The sequence below is a fragment of the Octodon degus genome, unplaced genomic scaffold, assembly GCF_000260255.1.
Source record: "Octodon degus isolate 3935 unplaced genomic scaffold, OctDeg1.0 scaffold00005, whole genome shotgun sequence".
Lineage (NCBI taxonomy): Eukaryota > Metazoa > Chordata > Mammalia > Rodentia > Octodontidae > Octodon > Octodon degus.
Window position 1 is genome coordinate 8,821,171 of NW_004524581.1, and position 19,696 is coordinate 8,840,866.

Consider the following 19,696-nt stretch of genomic DNA (forward strand, 5'->3'; position numbering starts at 1 on the left):
TTTTTTTTTTTTTTTTTTTTCCTTTTTCTTGCTTGTTTGGTTTTTGTCATTTTAAGACAGGGGAAAGAGTTCTATTGTGCAGTTCAGGCTGGCCTTGAACTCACTTTGTAGCCCAGGATGGCCTCAAACTTGGCAGTGATCCTCCTGCCTCAGCCTCCGAGGGCTGTGGATTATAGGCGTGCACCCGTTACTTTTCACTTTGAAACAATGCTTTGATAAATATTTTTGTAACCTTACCTTTGATCACATCTCAGTCTGTCCTGGGCTAAATTAGCAGTAGGATCCCTCTGATCTCAGACTGTCACTCTGTGCATCATGGCAGGGGACACGACTGACCTTGAAGTTGATACAGTGATCCCACTTGGAGGTGAATGTGGCCTGGCACCTCATCTATAACACGTCTAGACCATGGGCACCACGTCTGTAACACATCTAGACTGCAGGCACCATGCTCTGTAACATGTCTAAACCGCATGCAAGCTGTAGAGGCGGACAATGGTCTGAAGCACCAGTACACACTTGAGCAGCCGTCGGATCCAGCGCCTGTCTGCTGGATGGAGAAGCTGTGTGGTGGTCTTTGTGGCCCCTCACTTAGATAAACTTCCCCTCTTTTCTTTCAGGGTACTCTCATAGAGTGGACCAAAGGCTTTAAGGCCACCGACTGTGAAGGGGAGGATGTGGTGGACATGCTCAGGGAAGCCATCAAGAGAAGAAATGTAGGACTTGGTATTGAGGCTCACGTCTGACCTTGGCCCTCTGCCCCGCCATCCTTTCTACGCCTGAGCCTGTATCTCAGGCCTCTGCTTGCCTTGGGCTGCGGGGCCCCTTGCACATTCTGTTTCCAGTAGAGCTGCTTCCTTTGCAGGAGTTTGACCTGGACATAGTTGCAGTTGTGAATGACACAGTGGGGACCATGATGACCTGTGCCTATGAAGATCCTAACTGTGAGATTGGCCTGATTGCGGGTAAGTGGTTGGCAGACCCCACTGGCCTAATCCCATTGGATGCTTGAGAAGGTCCTTTTGAATGTAGTGAGGTGTGCACTCGTTGTTCCATTATACAGAGACCCTGTCCAAGGAAGAAATGAATCAAATTAAGATTGAGATTCTGGTTGCCGAATGCCCAAACTTCTACTTATTTTCTTGCTGCATGAGAGGTTCTAAGGCAAGGTCATCCTTTTTGTTGGAGGAAGGGATATCACAGAAGGAAGGGATTTTCACATTATGTCCTCGGCCCTCCTTCCTTGGAGGGAGGAGATCATGGTTGGGTCACAAAGCCAGCTCTTCTTTCTTGATGTAAGATGCAGGTCCCCTGTTCTTTGCATTCCTCTGGCTCTCAAGGTGCATAGGAAGGGGGAGGGGTTGGAAGAAAATGTAGGAAGGGAGGAGGAGCTGGGCGCCATAGCTTATGCCTGGACTCCCAGCACTCTGAGACATGATAGGAAGATCATGAGCTAGAGCCCAGCCTGGGCACCTTAGGAAGATCCTGTCTCACAATAAAAGATAAAGAAGGGCTGGCATCATATCTCAGTGTGAAGGTCCTGGGTACAATGCCCAGTAGTGGGGAGAAACAAAAGAGGTGGGAGTGGGCTGAGATGATGCAGACATTGTAGGGGACTTCAGAAGATGTGTGGCAGCGATTATGACCAGGGTAGATTCCAGAGTGATGACTCTTCCCAAGAGATAGCGGGACAGATGGGTTTGACCAGATGAAGATGAGGACAAAGGGCACTGCCATTGGCAGGCACAGAGGAAGACAGAGTCTGGGGATGCTGGTTGACTGACTTGCCTGGAAGATGGAGGAAGGAAGTACCATCTATGAAGTTAGCTTCAGGCTTCACCTTACTGAAGCTAAATTCTTACCCCTCCTAGAGCTCAGGCAGGTTGCTCATTGTGTCTGACCAGGTCCCTCATCTGTGTGAGGGTTGGTGAGATATAGGAGGCCACAGAGGACTTCTGCATTGGGAGCAGTTCTGAGGCCAGGTCATGGGCAAGGGAAACATGAGCAGCTCGCAGATGCCATGTGTTTGTTTATCTAAGACCAGAGAATTCTTGCAGATCCCTCCTAGTCCTTCCTGACTGCTTATTCCCTGATTCTTTAGAAGCTTTGAGTGCTTCTCAGTGATAATGATTGTGATAAACAAGATGGCAAGTACTTTATTGGCCACTTAGTGTGTGGTGAAAAGTTTCTGTCACCTCATTTCTTTCCCTACAACAAATTCACATGGCAGGCATTACGTCCTTTATTGCGGTGAAATAAAATTAAACTCAAGGAACACTGAACTACATCCCCAGCCATTTTCATTTTTAGAAGCAGGGTCTCAGTTGCCTAGGCTTATTCTGAACTTGTGACCCTCCCACCTCAGCCTCCCACATAGCCGGGGCTCAGGCAAGTACCACAGCACCCAGCAATATCCCTTTATATGAATGGAAGCCTGACCTCTGACAGATAAGCTTCCTGCCCGAGACCATCCAGCGGTGGGCAGAGAGCTGCAGTCACGCCCAGCTATATGACTGTGAGCCTGAACTCTCTTTTGCTGCACTCTGCTTCCTCTTGTGTCCCGAGGGTGTCTTTGAGGACTCATGGCCCGTCACATCCCTCCCCCAGGGACAGGAAGCAACATGTGCTACATGGAGGAGATGAGGAACATCGAGTTGGTGGACGGAGACGAAGGGAAAATGTGCATCAACACCGAGTGGGGAGGCTTCGGAGATAACGGCTGCATAGACGACATCCGGACGCAGTACGACGTGGAGGTGGATGAGGGTTCCTTGAATCCTGGCAAACAGCGGTGAGTAGGGCAGGTGTGAACATCTCTGCTGGCCATGCAGTGAGCAGCTCCCCCAGGCCCAGGGGAAGGAAGCCATTGTCATGCCACCGACAGGACAGCTGTGCATTTTATCCTCACGAGGAAGGAAGAAAACTATGATGTTTCTGCCAGGGAGAAGGAAGGGGCCCATAAAGGCTGTGGTGGCTCTGGAGGTGAGGCTGTTGGATGTGTTTGCAAGGAGCTGGGTGTCACAGAGCCAAGGCAGAGTGACATTGTAAGCCCTGAGGGAGGGGCTGCTGGGATGGAGGAGTCACCATTCTTCACACAGTGTCACATCTCACCGTGTGGCACAATCTGTTGTGAGCCTCATTCCAATGACAAAGCATACTGAAAATAATGAATGGCTTGAAAAAATGAGACTGTGTTTTACCATGCATTCTGCCAGGGTAGACAGACAGAGCCGGCACGTTTGGCCTTGGCTGAGTAGCTGGACCCACCTCCTGCAGCAGGGCAGGCGAACTTTTTCTGCAGAGAGCCACATAGCATGTTTGAGGTTTGGTGGTTCACAACTAAGAACTTTATCACAACTAAGCTCATGATGTTAATATAAAATAAGGTACTATATGGATTTATTCTGATGGACACTGTGCAAGCTGGGAGGGTAAGCGGGGCCGAAATGTGACAGGTGCTTGGCCATCATTGGGAGAGAGGCCTGAGTGAGGTGACCCTGTGGTGCCCTTTGCCATTGAAGGCAACTGAGCTGTAGGAAGCCTAGCTGAGCCACGAATTGCTCTGAAAAGGAAGGCACTCCCCTCTGATTCCCAAGTGGGAGCACCAAGCACTGGACGCCTCTTGAAGGGCCAACTCCTCCTCAGGTGGTGCATGGTCTGTATCTGCTGGCGCATGCATTGTTGGACTGAGAGCTAAAAGTGGAAGAGTGCTTGATGCTGGCTTGCAGTCATCATTATTCCTCTGTCCTGGTGTTTGCTTCTTAGATTGAAGAGGCCCTGGATGGTTGAGATAGCACAAGTCCGCTTAAGGTGCAGATGCACTCCTGTTTCTGTCTGCCTTGTCAAAGAGCTGGAGTTCACAATTGTGCTCCAAATTTTCTGATCAAGGAGATTATGGAGTCATAGAGGAATGTGATCGATGATGTATAGTGTGCCTGGGGAGAGTCACATGGAGAGAAAAAACATTCTCTCAGGCTTTCACAGACAGCAAATTGGTCAAGCAATGGCTGTGACTCATCCATATGGCTGACACTGACAAAGGATATACAAAGTGTAGTACAGGGCTACAGGATAAATCCTGAGGGTACTTGACTGACCTTATCAGATACAAAAGTTACATTTCTTGTTATATAGGTCTTGCTTTATCTTGGTATTAACCATCCAGCAGAAAAATATAAAAACAAGGTATATAAAGTAAAGCCATACTAATACAATGAGCTGTAAAAGGCCCAAGTCAATAACTTCTGAGGATAACCCACTAATATTATAGACTGCTAGACAGTGTTGGATTGTTTTGCTGAATTCAAACACCTATAGCATTTAGATGCCGATAGAATATCCTCCTCTGACAGGACTAAACAAAAAAAAAAGGATACAAAGGAAAGATCATTTTGTATTTACGTATACAGAATAATTAGGATAGATATACAGCTACTTTCGCTTAATTCAATGAGAAGAAAGAGGTGTTCAAATAGTGTTTGGACAGGATATCCTGTCTGCTTCTTGTACTATGGATAACCACTAAGAAGATAAAAATGTACAATGTATTGATTATTAAAACTGTCCTATTAATCAGCTTTGAAAATGTCTCATTCATATTTGTTTCTCAATAAAATTAAAATTTAAAAAAGGAAAAAGAAAAAAAAAGAGCTGGAGTTCAGCTCTGTGCCCTTGTGAAGGATAACAGCGGGATCCTTGGGCCTTCTGGGTGCCTGCTACCTAGGAGTCCCCTCCCTTCTTGCCATCGGCCCTCATGGAGTTCATGGCCTGGTGGAAAAGGAGAAGGAAGGAATAATTTTTGAGCATGCTGGTGTGTGCGGGCAGCTTAAACATTATTTCAGGGAACCAGAAACAAAGCTAAGGAAAATCTCCAGTAGAACAGATTTGCAATCCAAGGCCAAGGAAACTGGCTCTGGGGCCAGGAGTGAATAGCTTGGCTTGTGCTTAGTTCCTCCTGTGAGCCAGGGGGTGGTCTCTGCAAGCCCCCAGAGGTCCTGTCCTGCTCCACGCTGCGCCGATTGCACACAGGGCTTGCTCGGTCATGCAGCCAGCTGTGGAGCACTGGGGCCTGGCTCCCGCCTGTGCTGGGCCAAAGTCTGGCTTCCTCACATCCAGATGCCTCCCACACAGCATTTCTCTGGGTATTGTAGGGTGAAAAGGCCAACCCTAAACCCTGGCTCTGGATGCCAGTGGCATGGCTTCCATGCGCGACCCAGGGCACTTTCAGAAACCCCTTGCCAGAGCTGACTTTTCCTCCTTCACTGTCAACCTGATTGCTCTTCCCCAGATATGAGAAGATGACCAGTGGCATGTACCTGGGGGAGATTGTGCGGCAGATCCTGATCGACCTGACCAAGCAAGGTCTCCTCTTCCGTGGGCAGATTTCAGAGCGCCTCAGGACCAGGGGCATCTTTGAGACCAAGTTCCTATCCCAGATTGAAAGGTGATTTGTGATTGAGTTTGCCTGCTTGATGTAAAAGACTGTGAATGGAGTGTGCTGCCACCATGCAGGGGCGGGTGGAATTGATGAAGTAAAATCAGAAAGAACCTGAATGGGCAGAGGGTGGACGCCTGCCCTGCACTGTCCATCTAGCTATGTCCTCTCACAGTCCAGAGCCAGCGACACACTGGAGAGGTCAGTAGCCTGCCTGTGTGGCCTTGGAGTACTGAGCAGAAAGGACTAGGCCTTCTGTAGGCCCCACCAGTGCTTCTGTAGGAGTCCTGGGAGTTAGGCTTAGACATTCCCTATTAGGTTTGCTTTGTTTTTTATGTATTTGTTACAGGGCCTCACTCTGCAGCTCAGACTCGCAGTGATCCTCCTGTTTTCAGCTTCCCCAGTGCTGGGGTTACAGGTGTGCGCCATCACACCTGGTCTTGGTGGCCGGCTCCATGCACCTGGTGTGGCCTGTGGTGCTAGGGATTGAACCCCAGTCCCTGCACTTGCCTAAGTAGGCGCTTAGCCTGCTGAGCTGTTTCACTGGCCCTTTGCTTTTAGTTCTCGATATATGCAAAACTTTTTTTTCATGGTTACAATCATATTATATATGTGAACCATGTATTATTTAGTCACTGTTCATGGAGATTTTAATTTAAAATTTTAATTTTACTTTCTTTATTTCTGTTTGTTTGTTTTTGAGACCAGTTTTCACAATTGTAGTCCCAGCTGGCCTCAAACTCATGGTGACCCTCTTGCCTCAGTCTCCTGAGTGCTGGGGTTACAGATGTGTGCCACGAGGCCCGGCTTCTGGTTTTTATCTTACTTTTTTGGGAAAAGTTTTAAACATAGGAAAATAGAGGAGAGGTTAGATGAACTCAATGTCTCTGTCACCATGTTCATCAACAATGATCAACTGATGGCCAAAATGCGTTCATCCAGTGCTCTTCTTGTCACCACTGCTGGGCTAGGTTCACCTGAAACAAATTCCACCTTTTATATCACTTTATATATAAACAGTTCAAAGTGCATTTCAAGTGTATGAGCTCTTTAAAACAGCGCAACCACTACCAGTTATGGTATCATGAGCCTAGAGCATGCTTCTCTGAAATTCAGCGCTGAATCATACCAAGTGTACTTGTCATCCTAGCACTTGGGAAGTTTGGGCAGAAGAATCCTAAATTCAAGGCCAGCCTGGATGAGGTGGCCAGTCTGTCTTTCTGTTTTCTAAAAAAAGCATAACCACAGCACTATTATGCCTGAAATAGCCAAAAATAGACCTTAATATCAAAATATCTTATTACTGTTCCTATTTCCTGAATTGCCAAGAAATACTACTTTGTACAGTTGATTTGCTTCCATCAGTATCTAAACAAGATCGGTGCATTGAATTTAGTCAATGTGTTTCCAAAATCTGTTTTAATCCATAATTCCCCCCCCTCTTCTCATTTTCCCTTGAAACATTTGTTGAAGAAACCTCTTATCCTATGAGTTACTATAGTATAGCTTTTGCTGATTGCAAAATGTGATATTTTCTTCTGTCTTTTACATTTTCTGGAAGAACCTATTCTGAGACCCAGACACTAGGTTTGATTCCATGCTGAATTTCAGACAATTGTGCTTGAAAGCGGCACTGGGTTGTTTGACTACCTGCATCTCTTCTCTGATGTTACCAGTCACTATGTCGGTCCATCATTTCACTAGCAATTGTGAAATGGTAATAATCTGATGTTATCATGCCTACATAAATGGAATACGTAACTGGAATGTCTCTAAAAGGAAGACTTTGCCTTTATCAGCTTTTTGGTGTAATTATCATCCTGATGCCTCCATAACATTATATTATGTCACTATACTATAATTTCCTGAACTTTCCCTTTAGTATAGGAAGTCTAGCTTATAATTTATGAGTTTCTGCTATTTGGAATAGCACTATAATTAATCTTTTTTGTATACATAGTCATTTGTGTATTATGAATTATTTCCTTCCGAGTAGAAACATTTGACTAAAAGCATTTCCCTGTGGATGCTCTATATTTTACAAAGGTGGTTCAAATTTCCACCACCACCACCGCCAGTTGTGTATAAATGCACTGGTTTCGCCAAGTTCCTACAAGCACTGTGTGTTCTCAGGGCCCTGTGTGTTGGGAGTTTCTCTCAGTTTGCCTTCCTTCATTGACTCCTCTTGCTCTTTCTGGTCAGATGGCCCCAAGTCAAAAATCACTTTACAAAGGGGAGAAAAGATCATTTTATAGATGAAAGCAGGACAAGTGCCTGAATTGTCAAGCACAAGGTCCTAAGTTCAAGTCCTAGTACAAAAAAAAGCAGGATGCTTACCATGGACCATCCAATGGTTCTGCAGCACAATTCCTGCTGTCTGGGAGCTGGAGGCAGAACTGTGAAGTTACTGTGCTTTTGAAGTGTTTCTAGCGGGTGTTCTCTTTTTTCTGTCTGATCTTCAACCTACCAGTTCTCAACAAACAGGTTAAGAATCCTCATCCTTCAATCAGTGACCAGAGGGGTCATCCTCTGCTGAGGAACAGCTTCTCCCCTGCGTGCAACAGATTAAACAGATCAACTGATGTTTGCCTTCTTCTTTTTTCTTGTCTCAAAGTGAAGACAGCCACTCCTGGACAAGTGCAAAGCGGCCGCACACGTTTGCCTCCAGAAATACTTGTTTCTGCTGCACATGAGATGTCGCTTTGATCATTATAATTTATGTCCCTCCTCAGGCCTTCCAGGTGCTACATTGACTGGGGTCTATTTCAAGTCTGTTGCCAGCAATTATCCTCAGGGAAGAGCACAGTGTCTGTAGTGTCAGAGACTGAGTTTAAACTTCATTTCTGTCTCTTAACCTGTTTGTGCTGTGTGACTTAAGCAAGTTGCTTTAGCTTTCTGAACCTTAGTTTACTTCTTTATAAAAGAAAGAATTTCTTTTTTCTTTTTCTTTTTCTTTTGACAGAACTGGTGATTGAACTCAGACCCTTGCGCTTGCCAGGGAAGCGCTTATTCTACTGACCCATCTCCCCGGCCCCCAATAAAGAATTTCTTTCTTTCTTTTTTTTTTTTTTTGTGGAACTGGGGATTGAACTCAGATCCTGGCGTTTGCCCGTCAAGTGCTTATCCTACTGAACCATCTCCCCGGCCCAGAATTTCTTTATATTTAACCTCCAATATTTCTCTGGGGTTCGGGAAGAGAATGCACATTTTTCATTTTAGAAAGAAAGAGGGACAAAACGAGAATTATCTGTAATCTACCAATATTTGAACAGTATTCCTACCAATCCGCCCAGTATTCCTTCTTTTCTCTTTTCCTGCATGAGAACAAGCATTACCATAAGCCCAAAACCAAGACTGAACAGCATGTAACATTATGTCATCTATTTTTTTTCATTATGTGCTGGGAATATCTCTCATGACATTAAATATGGCATTCATATGCAAACTCTTGGAAGGTCTGCAGAGGATGATATGGCCTTGGCTATCCCACCACTCACCCACTCTGCTTCCTGTGTTGCCACACAGGGCTTTCTTCATTGTCTTTGTTGGTAACCCCATCTTCCCCCTGTATCACTGAGTTAGTCATGGGTTAACCTCATTCTTAAGCCAGAGCTCCGTGTCAGTGTCATCAGTTGTCACTGGTTCACTGGAAGAGAGTCGAGGTCTAGACTCAAAGCAGCCCAGGCCTGTGACGGGAGCTTCTCTGCGTGTGCTTCTTGCCCTGTTGGCTTCCTTTCATCAAGGTGCCGATATGCACTGCATGCTCATTTATCATTTGCTTGTTGAATATACTCAGCTCTATGCTGGATACTGCTAGGAATATAGTGTTTTCATCAAAGAGCAGAGGTCTAGTTGGGAAGAAAAAGCAGAGAATCAAAAAAGTTAAATAGAAAGAAAGCAAGTCTCCGGGTGAATGGGGGCAGAGTACTTACCCAGAGCCGGCAGATCCATGGGACAGTGCAAGAGTTGGTGTGACAAGGTGTGTGATTAAAGCCAAGTTCTTGCTGTCTGACCAGGCAAACTTCCCTAGCATTCTGAACCTCATACTTGAGGCACCCAATATATGGACTGCTAACTCTGCTGCTAGCTCCCTTTAGTAGTTCATCGAGCACAGCTAACAGAAGAGTTGCTGTACTTGCTTTTAAAAACGGCAGCACTGGGCTGGTGAGATGGCTCAGTGGTCTAAAGCACCTACTTAGAACAAGCTAAGCAAAACAAAGGGACCACGGTTCAATCCCCCAGCACCACATGCCAGACAGCCCCGCCCCCTGGTGGGCTGAGCTGGCCACACACACAAAATGAATGAATGAATAAATAAATAAATAATAAAAAAAAATAAAAATAAAAAAAATAAAATAAATAAAAACGGCAGCACTCACCTTCTGGGTGGTAGGCCTTGAGTCTTCACTTCTTGGGCATTCTGCTCCAATGTAGCTGTTACTTGGGTCACCTTCTGCTCCCCACTGCAGGGGCCTGTTGGGATGAATAGGCTCTGGGTCACACTGAGTGGGTTCCAAGGCTCCAGGGGCCCCCGTGCTAACACTGGCTCTTCTCGCCCCCAGTGACCGGCTGGCCCTCCTCCAGGTCAGGAAGATCCTGCAGCAGCTGGGCCTGGACAGCACATGTGAGGACAGCATCGTGGTGAAGGAGGTGTGCGGAGCCGTGTCCCGGCGGGCTGCCCAGCTCTGCGGTGCTGGCTTGGCTGCTGTCATGGAAAAAAGGAGACAAGACCAGGGGCTTGAGCACCTGAAGATTACCGTGGGTGTGGATGGCACCTTGTACAAGCTGCACCCTCAGTGAGTGCCCAGGGGTATGGGGTAGGGCAGGGGTTGTGCTGGCAGCCGGCTTGCACTGGCACAGCTTCCACAGCTGCAGAATGGGAAGGTTCGTCCCATCCTTTTCTAGGAAGAGAGCGCTGTATGGTGGTGAACTCACTTGTCGGGTCTGAGGCAAGGGTGAACCTCAGCACTCCATCTTCCTGGTAGCCTTGCGGGGGAAGATGAGCCAGCCTCTCTCAGCTCCAGGCTCCTCATTGGTGCAAGGCCAGCAGCAATGACTGTGCCCCTCAGGGTAAAATGTGTGCAGGTTGGAGGAGGAGTGTTTCCCGTAGTCTCCAGAAGTACTTGTTATCATTTTGCAGCCCCCCTCACCCTGCAGGGTAGTACTGAGAGCTGATTGTTTGTGTGCCTTAGAGTATTGGTCAGCTGTGAGTTTGTTATAATAGTAGCTCAGAGTCAGTAGAAGAACTGAGAGCCCTGCTGGGCAATGTGGGTGTGAATCCTGGCCTCGGCTCATGAAGTGAAGAGTCAGAGGGCAAGTTTCTTACCCTCTTTGTACCTCAGTTCTCCTGTAAATGAGGACAAAAAGGTGGTTGTGAGGATGACTTCAATAAAGATAACTATCATTTTAATTCACTGTTTCACAATTTGGTGAAAAGGATATATAATAGCAGGTTTAAGTCATTCCAGTTATGCTGAACAGAATTCTTGAAGATGATATTACTCCTGTGACCCTCAACCTCTCTGGCACTGGCAGTGACTAATGTCTTCTCTTGGTTTTCCTTTAGGGTTATACATTTTCTGTTTGGTTCACATAAGTCTTTCCCTTTAGCCAAGACTTGTCCCAGGGATAGAAGCTGCGTAGTTGTTTAAAATGGTGCCGACAAAGAGCTCTATAAAATCCAACATTTGGTGATGAATGCACTCAACAAATGAGGAACAAGGGAATTTCCTTAACCTGGTAAAAACCATCTAGGAGACCCCACAGCTAGCACTGTACTTATGGTGGAATAGTGTTTCTCTCTTTAAGATTAAGAATAAAGCAAGGATGTCAACTCTCATCACCGCTACTCAATCTTATACTGCTTGTAAGTTTTCTTCCAGATAATCACACAGTTTCTGGTTCTCAGACAAGTCTGGATTCAAATTTGAGGCTTTTAGAAACTAGTCAAAAAATATGTGACCCTTGAGGGGAAAGCCAAGAGCAAATGCAGGCATGGAAGGTAGGCAAGAAAAAAATTAAAGGACATTATCTTGGAAAGGCAAAAGTAAAGTTGGAGATGATGGGCCAGTGAGATATCTCAGCAGAATAAGCCCCTGCTGAGGCAAGTGCAGGGACCGGGTTCCATCCTGACACCAAGGGCTATGCCGGCCCCACCCCTGGGTGTGTTGAGCTGGTCACCGAGACTGGGCATGGTGGCGCACACCTGTTATCCTAGTGTGGGGGAGGCTGCAAACAGGAGGATATATGTATATATTTGGAGACAACATGATTTCACATATAGATTATCCTAAGAAATATACACACACAACAATTAGAGCTAAAAACAAATTCAGCAAGGTGGTTTAGGGTACAAAATCATCATACAAAATCACTTGTATTTCTATATGCTTACAATGGATTGCCCCAAAATGAAAAGAAGAGAACAGTTCCATTTACAATTGTACCAAAAAAAGCAAACTACTTAGGTGTATACTTAACAAAAGAAGTATGAGATTTTTTTAAACTCTGAAAACTATAAAACATTATTGAAGGAAAATGAAGAAATGATAAGTAAGTGGAAAGGCATCCCATGTTCACGGGCAGGAAGGAAATACTGTATTGTTTAGTTAGTAATAGTTCTTAAACTGAACTACAGATTCAACATAGTTTATCAAAATTCCAGCTAATTTCTTTATAGAAATTGTCAAACTATTTCTAAAATTCATATATATTAAATATAAGGGCCCCAGAACAGTCAAAACAAGCTTGAAGAATAATAAGAGATTTTGAAATTGATAAAAAAAATTTGCAGTAATCAAGGCAGTTTGATACTGGCATAAAGACAGATATATAATTGAGAATATATTTGAGCATACAGAAATAAACTCTTGTATATGTGGCCAATTGATGTTTAAAATTGTATTTTGAAAATTTTTTGTCAATTAATTTTTAACAAGATGCTAAGTCTCATTCAGTGGGGAAAACATATTTTCTTTCTTTTTTTTTTTTTTAGAAATTTCTTTTTTTTTAAAAATTTATTTATGTGTGTGTGTGTGTGTGTGTGTGTGTCCAGCTCAGCCCACCAGGGGGCGGGGCTGGCTGGCATGTGGTGCTGGGGGATTGAACCGCGGTCCCTGCGCTTTGCTAAGTTTGTTCTAAATAGGTGTTTTAGACCACTGAGCCATCTCACCAGCCCCGAAAACATGTTTTCTTTTCTTTTTCTTTTTTTTGTGGAACCAGGGATTGAACTCAGGCTCTTGCTCTTGCCAGGCAAATGCTTATTCTATTGAACTATCTCCCCAGCCCAATATTTTCAACAAATAGTACAAAAAATGCATAACCAGAAACAAATAAAAATAGGCAGTTGAACCTCTACCTCACACCATGTATAACAATTAACTCAAATGAGACAGACCTGAATGTAAAAGTCAAAATTATAAAACTCTTAGAGGAAAACATAGGTGTAAACTCTTGTGATTTGGCAAGGCAATTGTTTCTTAAATTTGACATAAAAGAAAAACACAAGCACAAAAGAAGAAAAATAAAGTGTAGTGCATCAAAATTAAAAAACTTTATGCTTCAAAGACTACCTGAGGCTGAGGCAGGAAGATCGCTGCACGTTTGAAGCCTGCCTGTGCTATATAGTGAGACTCTGTCTCAAAAAAACAACAAATAACCACCAACAACAAGAGAATAAACTATTCACCAAAATGAGATTAAACATCTGTAAATGATATAATAAGGGATATATCTGAAATATATAAAGAACTCCTATAGCTTAACAATAAAAAGATGTTACCCAATTAACAAATGGACAGAGGATGTACACAATGATCTCTGTAAAGAAGATAAATAAATGGTGAAAAGGCCCATCAAGCAATACTCAATATTGAAGTCACTACAAATGGAGATCAAAGCTGTATCTCTTCATACTACCCAGAATAATGAGACAGTCAGACAATAACAAGGTTTTTTGTTTGTTTGTTTTTAGACAGGGTCTCACTATGTAGCCCTGGCTGGTCTCAAACTCATAGCTATCCTCCTACCTCAGCTTCTCAAGTGCTGGGATTATAGGTTGGCACCACCATGCCTGGCTCAGTAACAAAGTTTGATGAAGATGTGATAAAACTGGAGCCCTTTCACACTGCTGGTGGGAATGCAAAATGAAGAGAACACTTGGGACACATGTGGAAGTTCCTGAAAAAGATAACCTAGATTTAACACATAACCTAGCAATTCCCTCCCTAGGTGTACAGAGAGCAGCGCAAGCACGGGTCCACACAAGAACATGCTCGGAGAGAGGGTATTCGTAATATTAAAAAAGTGGAAACAATCCAAGCACCTATCAGCTGATAGACAGATGAACAGCACATCCACGCACTGGACTGTTGCTCCAACATAGAAAGAACGCAGCACTGACATATACGCACCATTGATGAACACTGAAAACATCTTGTTAATGGCAGAAGAGAGACACTACAGGATACACACTGCACAATTCCATTATGTGAAATGTCCAGAATAAGCGAACCTATAGGAAGTAAATTTCTATAGATTGCTTTCTGGGAGCTCCCTCCGGTTACTGTGTGTCAGGCATGACAACCAATGAACATGGAATTTCCTTTTAGAGTGATAAAAATATCCTGGGATTAGCTGGTGGGGGTAGTTGTACAACTTTCTGAATGCACTAAAAATCATGAAATTCTACTTTTGTGTATGTGTGTGTGTGGCCACCTCAGCCCACATTGGGGTCAGGGCTGGTGCAGCATGTGGTGCCAGGGATTGAACTGCGGTCCCTGTGCAGTCGCCTAAGCTTGCCTAAGCAGGCGCTTTAGACCTCTGAGCTACCCCGCCCACCTTCTATGTTTATTTTTTAAAAGAAAAGGAAAAGAAAAGCCTAACTTGACTGAGCAGTGACTGCCATGCCATTTTCTCCTCCCTGCCAGGCAGCTTGGGGATAAGCCCCCTCACGAACTTCTCACTCCACTTCACCGGCAGAAGCGCAGGACACTGCAGCTGTTCTCTGCTGGCTGGGAGTTAGGGTTAGATCAGCACCTGCTCCGGCCTGCTGGCCCTCAGAGATGACCACCTATCATTCAAGTTAGCCAGAATTCCCAGCCTAAGTGCCAATGCTGCTGGTAAAAACTTTGCCCCTGAATGTGGCCATTCAAGTGGATTTAAACCTTAAGGGAAGGGAGACTACATGTCACTGTGGTTAAGATGGCAGACTTTGGTGGTGAACTCCTGTAATTCCGATTGCCAAGAGGCTGAGAAAGGAAAAAATCACAATTCTGAGGCCAGCCTGAGCAACTTAGCCAGACTCTGTTTCAAAGGGAAAAATAAAAAGGCCTGCGATTGTAGCTGAGGGGAAGAGTGCTTGTATAGTGTGGCTGAGGCTATGGGTTCAATCCCCAGTACTGGGGTGGGGGTGGATGACATCGCTGGTTTTGGGGAAAATTAGTGGAAAGGGATGGTGATGTGAAATCTGAAACTTCTTAAAATAAAAGCTGGGGACATTTTGAACAAACAAAAGGAGAGTTTTGGGAATTGGCAGACCTGATTCCAATCCTGACTACCTTGCTACTTGTACAGATTTGGACAAGTTCTGAGATTTTTCTTTATGTATTCAAGGGAGTGGTAATTATTTTCAAAGCATGACTTGTACTTTGACATTCCATATAGAAAGCACCCAGAACAGTCCCTGGCAGTAGTAGTTGTAAGGTAAAATTACAATAGCTGTTTAAGAAGTGATTTAACACAGACGTGGTGGCATGTGCTTATAATCCCAGCACTTGGGAGGCTGAGGCAGGAGGATCATGGTGAGTTCAAGACCATCCTGGGCTGCATAGTGAGACCCTATCTCAAAAAAAGACAAAAAAAGAAAAAAAAAAAAGTGATTTGAGGCCTTTAGAAGCAAGCTCAAAGGAAGCAACCGGATGAGAATGACATCAAAGTCTCGATCCTGCTTACAGGGACTGATGTTGTCCCCCTCTCTCTTTCATAGCTTTTCCCGAGTCCTGCAGGAAACGGTGAAAGAATTGGCCCCCCAGTGTGACGCGATGTTCATGCTGTCGGAAGATGGCAGCGGGAAGGGAGCAGCTCTGATCACTGCGGTGGCCAAGAGGATGCAGCAGGCACGGAGGGAGCACTAGGGGTCCCCGAGGTCGGCCTGATGCGCCTCGGATCCCGCCAGGCCCCTCCTCTGGCATAGGAGGGGGCTGGGTCCACATGGGGCCCACTTGGCTGCCTCGGCCTCCAGAGCTGGAAGAAAACCTCGCGTCCTGGGACTCGCTAAGCGTTACTTGTTACTGGTTTGCACTGACTTTAACTTTACAAGACAACTCCACTTGGCATATTGGGGCCAAGGTTAGGCCAACTTGGTGAAATCAGAGGATCTGGCCTGGGAGGTCCCCTTTCAGCAGAATTTCAACTGAGGCCTGAGGGGCTAGGTCTCTGTGGCTTTGGGGTCCTGTGACTGTGGGACTTGGAGGTGTAAATAGACCCTGCCCCTGGGGCCTGGCTGGCTGGTCTCCTCCTTGGGATACTTGAGCCATCTGAAGCAGCAGGTTGGGCCCTTTGCCTGTAGGCAAACACCTGACAAGGAGAGAGGCTCCTGTAATGAGCTAGGGCCCTAATCTAACTTGTCCTTAACTTGTCGTGTTGGCTTCAAGTGTGAGGCAAGAATAAAGCCTTGGAGTGCTCAGCTCTGGGGGCAGAGGGCTGATGGCTGGGAGTCCCGTAGGAATCTTTCTTACTTCTGGGGAACTGCACGAGCACCCTGGGGGATTTTGTTGCTTATTTTGCATGTGTCAGGGCACACTTGATGCATGTGGTTTTTATCTTGGGAGTGATAGGACTTGTGTTGTGCTGTCAGTGTTTTTTTTGGAGGACAGTGGTGAAGCCCGGTAAATGAATAAATGTATGTGATTCCCAAGAAACTTGGCATGAGATGTTGCTCTTTCTTTGGGGAGGCTCACTTGTCTTGTTGTCTTGGTAGCAAAAGGGACTCATTGAGCCTGAAAGGTCTCCTTAGACCAGCAAAAGGGACTCACCGAGCCAGAAAGCCTTTCTCCCTGAAGCTGGTCCTTCCCACACACCCCATAGGCCACCATCCTCCCCTCCAGAGCTGGTGAGGTTGGCCAGCCCCTGACTCCTCCTCCTCTGTTCTTCCCCTTCTCTGAACTACCTGCCACATTCTGCCTTGGGTTGTCTGTGTGAATTTTTTGTGTGGCCTTGTAGTTTGCAAATTCCTTGTCAGGTGCATCATTTTTTATTGCCCAAGTGAACCCAGCACTGTGACGTTTTTGTTAAATGCTTGCAGGAGAGAGGCCTGAAGGAAAAATGAAGCCTTTGGAAAACATTTCCTTGGAAGAATTGGAGACCATTGCCCTAGGAAACAGAATGAGAAGAACAGGACTGCGGATAGGCCAGGCTGATGTTGTGTACTCGGTTACGTCATCGTGCGCTGCCTCAGCCCGAGTCGTTGGCTGCCTCTTCACAAGGGGATGGCCCCAGTGCCATGTGTCACTGCTTGCCTAGGCAGGATATTAGGACGGAGTGGAGGTGGCCAAGCCCAAAGCTGTGCGAGCTGGGCCAGCCTGGGACAGGGCCAGTTAAGGGAGGTGAAGGATATCAGGAAATGTTTCTGTTGTACATTTGATAAGCATGTAGGGTGATACTGAGTGGGTCCTAGATTTACCCAAATTAGCGTTGTTTCTTTAGTTATTGTTGGAATCAAACCTAGAGCCTCACAGGTATTTTTATATCCTGATGGCAACATTTTAAGGTTTTATCTCTATGGAGAAATGTTTTATATGCCGACACTATGCCTTCTGGGAGAGGTGATCCGTCTGCCTTACCTGATTGCATCCTGCTCCAAACAAAGCCTGGATGCCCTGCGTCGCCCTCTCCGAGGCTCCTGCTCTTTCATTCACCACCCTCAGCTCCTGTCCTTCTGCCCTGGAGTTTTGGGCTCTCTCTCTTCCCCATCCTTCCTGGATAGAGGAAGGTTGCAGGCCCACGTGGCCTGGTCTCAAGGAAGATGGAGAAAGTCCCATAGCTTATTTTCTCCTACCCTGGTCTCTCAGAAGCATGAGAAGTCCTATAATTACTTTATCCAAGGTTACCTGAGGTGTCTAGGTAACCTTGCACATTGTGACCAATTGATGGCATCATAGAATCCTTGAACCAGAACCGGGACTCCAGGGGGGGCCGGAAGAAGCAACTCTAGAAATGCCCCTGGCGATGGAGGGCCTGCTTCATCTCCAAGATTACCAGGTAAGACCAGCATGTGGACCCACACACTTTTTCTCTTCGAAGGAGTATCTTTCTACATTGTATAGTCCTGTAATTACTTTATTCAAGTAAAGTTTGGTACAGGAGTTGCGGGTGGATATAGATTTAAGAATTAGGTTTTCCCCATGGCGCTGTCTCTCCAGAATAGCTGATCTCATCCTATTTATCTTTCTTGAGAGCTCTCTCTCTCTCTCTTTTTTTTTTTAAGAGTAGGAAAATTTATTGAGGAAAAGGAGGGACCAGGGAAATGTCTCAGTGGAATAAGTGCTTGCCTGGCAAGCACGAGGGACTGAGTTCAATCCCTGGTTCCGCCAAAAAACAAAACAAAACAAAACAAAAACCACAAAACAAGAACTCAAGCCCGTTGTCCCCATTGTCCTCAGTGCCTAGCTCCATGGCGGGTAGTAGGCAGCATGTGTGCACCTGAGCGAACGAGGGAGCTAGCAGACCAAGCACAGGAGCCCAACCAATTGCTTTCCTTTGAGCCTATCCGTTCTTCTACCTCACCCCATGGGGCCAGCCCAGCACAGAGTAGGTCCTCTATAAACAGTGGTTTCTGGTCTGCCAAGCCCTATTCCAGGCAGTATGAACCCCAAGAAGTAGGACATCATGCTAGGGAGAGGAAGAAGGAAAGGCCAAAACATCTGTAGTACAATGTGGTAAACAGGAGCTGGGAGAAGCCATGCCTGACCATGCTCTGCACCCTGCAGATCAGAAACTCTCCGCCTGTGTGTGTGCATTCATGTGACACCGTTGGCAAACGTGTGAAATGTGATGGTATTTTTCTCAGAATAATATTTTTGTTTTGTGATACCAAGAATTAAACCAATGGGGCTGGTGAGATGGCTCAGTGGTCTAAAGCACCTACTTAGAACAAGCTTAGCAGAGCACAGGGCCCGCGGTTCAATCCCCCAGCACCACATGCCGGCCAGCCCGCCCCCTGGTGGGCTGAGCTGGCCACACACACAGAGAAATAAATAAATAAATAAATAGAATACTTGAAAAAAAATTTAAAAAAAAATCTTTAAAAAAAAAAAAGGGCTGGTGAGATGGCTCAGGGGTCTGGAGCACCTACTTAGAACAAGCTTAGCAAAGCACAGGGACCATGGTTCAATCCCCCAGCACCACATGCCAGCCAGCCCCGCCCCCTGGTGGGCTGAGCTGGCCACACACACACACACACATAAATAAATAAATAAATAAAAAAATAAAAAAAAGAATTAAACCAATGGCCTCACGCATGCTAAACAAGCCCTCTCCCACTGAGCCATACCCCTCAGCCCCTTTTATTTTAAGACAGGGTCTCACTAAGCTGTCAGACTTGCCTCAAACTTTTGTGAGAGAGAGAGAGAGAGAGAGAGAGAGAGAGAGAGAGAGAGAGAGAGAGTTTCACTATGTAGTTCTATCCAGACTGTTCTGGATTCAAACTCAAAGCAATCCTCCTGCTTCAACCTCCTAAGTGCTAGGTTATAGGCATCTGCCACCATGCCCATTCTCTAACGTGTTACCCTCCTGAGTAGCTTTGATTATGTACCATCATTCCTGGCTTAGAAAAATTTCCTTTACTTTTGTCTTTTTTTTGCGGGGAGCAACTCAGCCTGCCCTGAGGGTGTGGCTGTCATGGCATGTGGCGCTGGAGATCGAGCTGAAGTCCCCTGCACCTGCCTAAGCTTGCCTAACCAGGCTCTTTAGACCACTGAGCTGTATTGCCAGCCCCTTTCTTTTGTCTTTTTTAAGATAGGGTTTCACTATATAGTTTGAGCTGGTCTTGAGCTCACTTTGTAGCCCAGGCTGGGCCTCAAACTCGAAATGATCCTCCTGCCTCAGGCTCCCAGGTGCTAGGATTACTGGCGTGTACCACCATGCCTGGCTAGAATAGTATTTTTAATTTTTTTAAGTGTATTTAGTACAGGGTCTACAGGGTCTCACTACATAGATCAGGCTCGTAGCAATCCCCCTGTTTTCAGCCTCCCAAGTGCTGGGATT

General features: G+C 45.7%; 1 protein-coding gene across 1 annotated transcript in view; it reads left to right on the forward strand.

Moving 5' to 3' along the window:
- The window catches only part of Hkdc1 (hexokinase domain containing 1), a 49,592-nt gene extending 33,300 nt beyond the window's left edge, over nt 1-16,292 (forward strand). The window contains exons 14-19 of the mRNA XM_023723408.1: nt 619-716; nt 866-965; nt 2,608-2,791; nt 5,288-5,443; nt 9,997-10,230; nt 15,420-16,292. Coding sequence (XP_023579176.1) covers nt 619-716; nt 866-965; nt 2,608-2,791; nt 5,288-5,443; nt 9,997-10,230; nt 15,420-15,567 — 920 coding nt within the window. The 3' untranslated portion in view covers nt 15,568-16,292. The remainder of the gene's footprint in view (nt 1-618; nt 717-865; nt 966-2,607; nt 2,792-5,287; nt 5,444-9,996; nt 10,231-15,419) is intronic.
- The last annotated feature ends 3,404 nt before the right edge of the window (nt 16,293-19,696 follow it).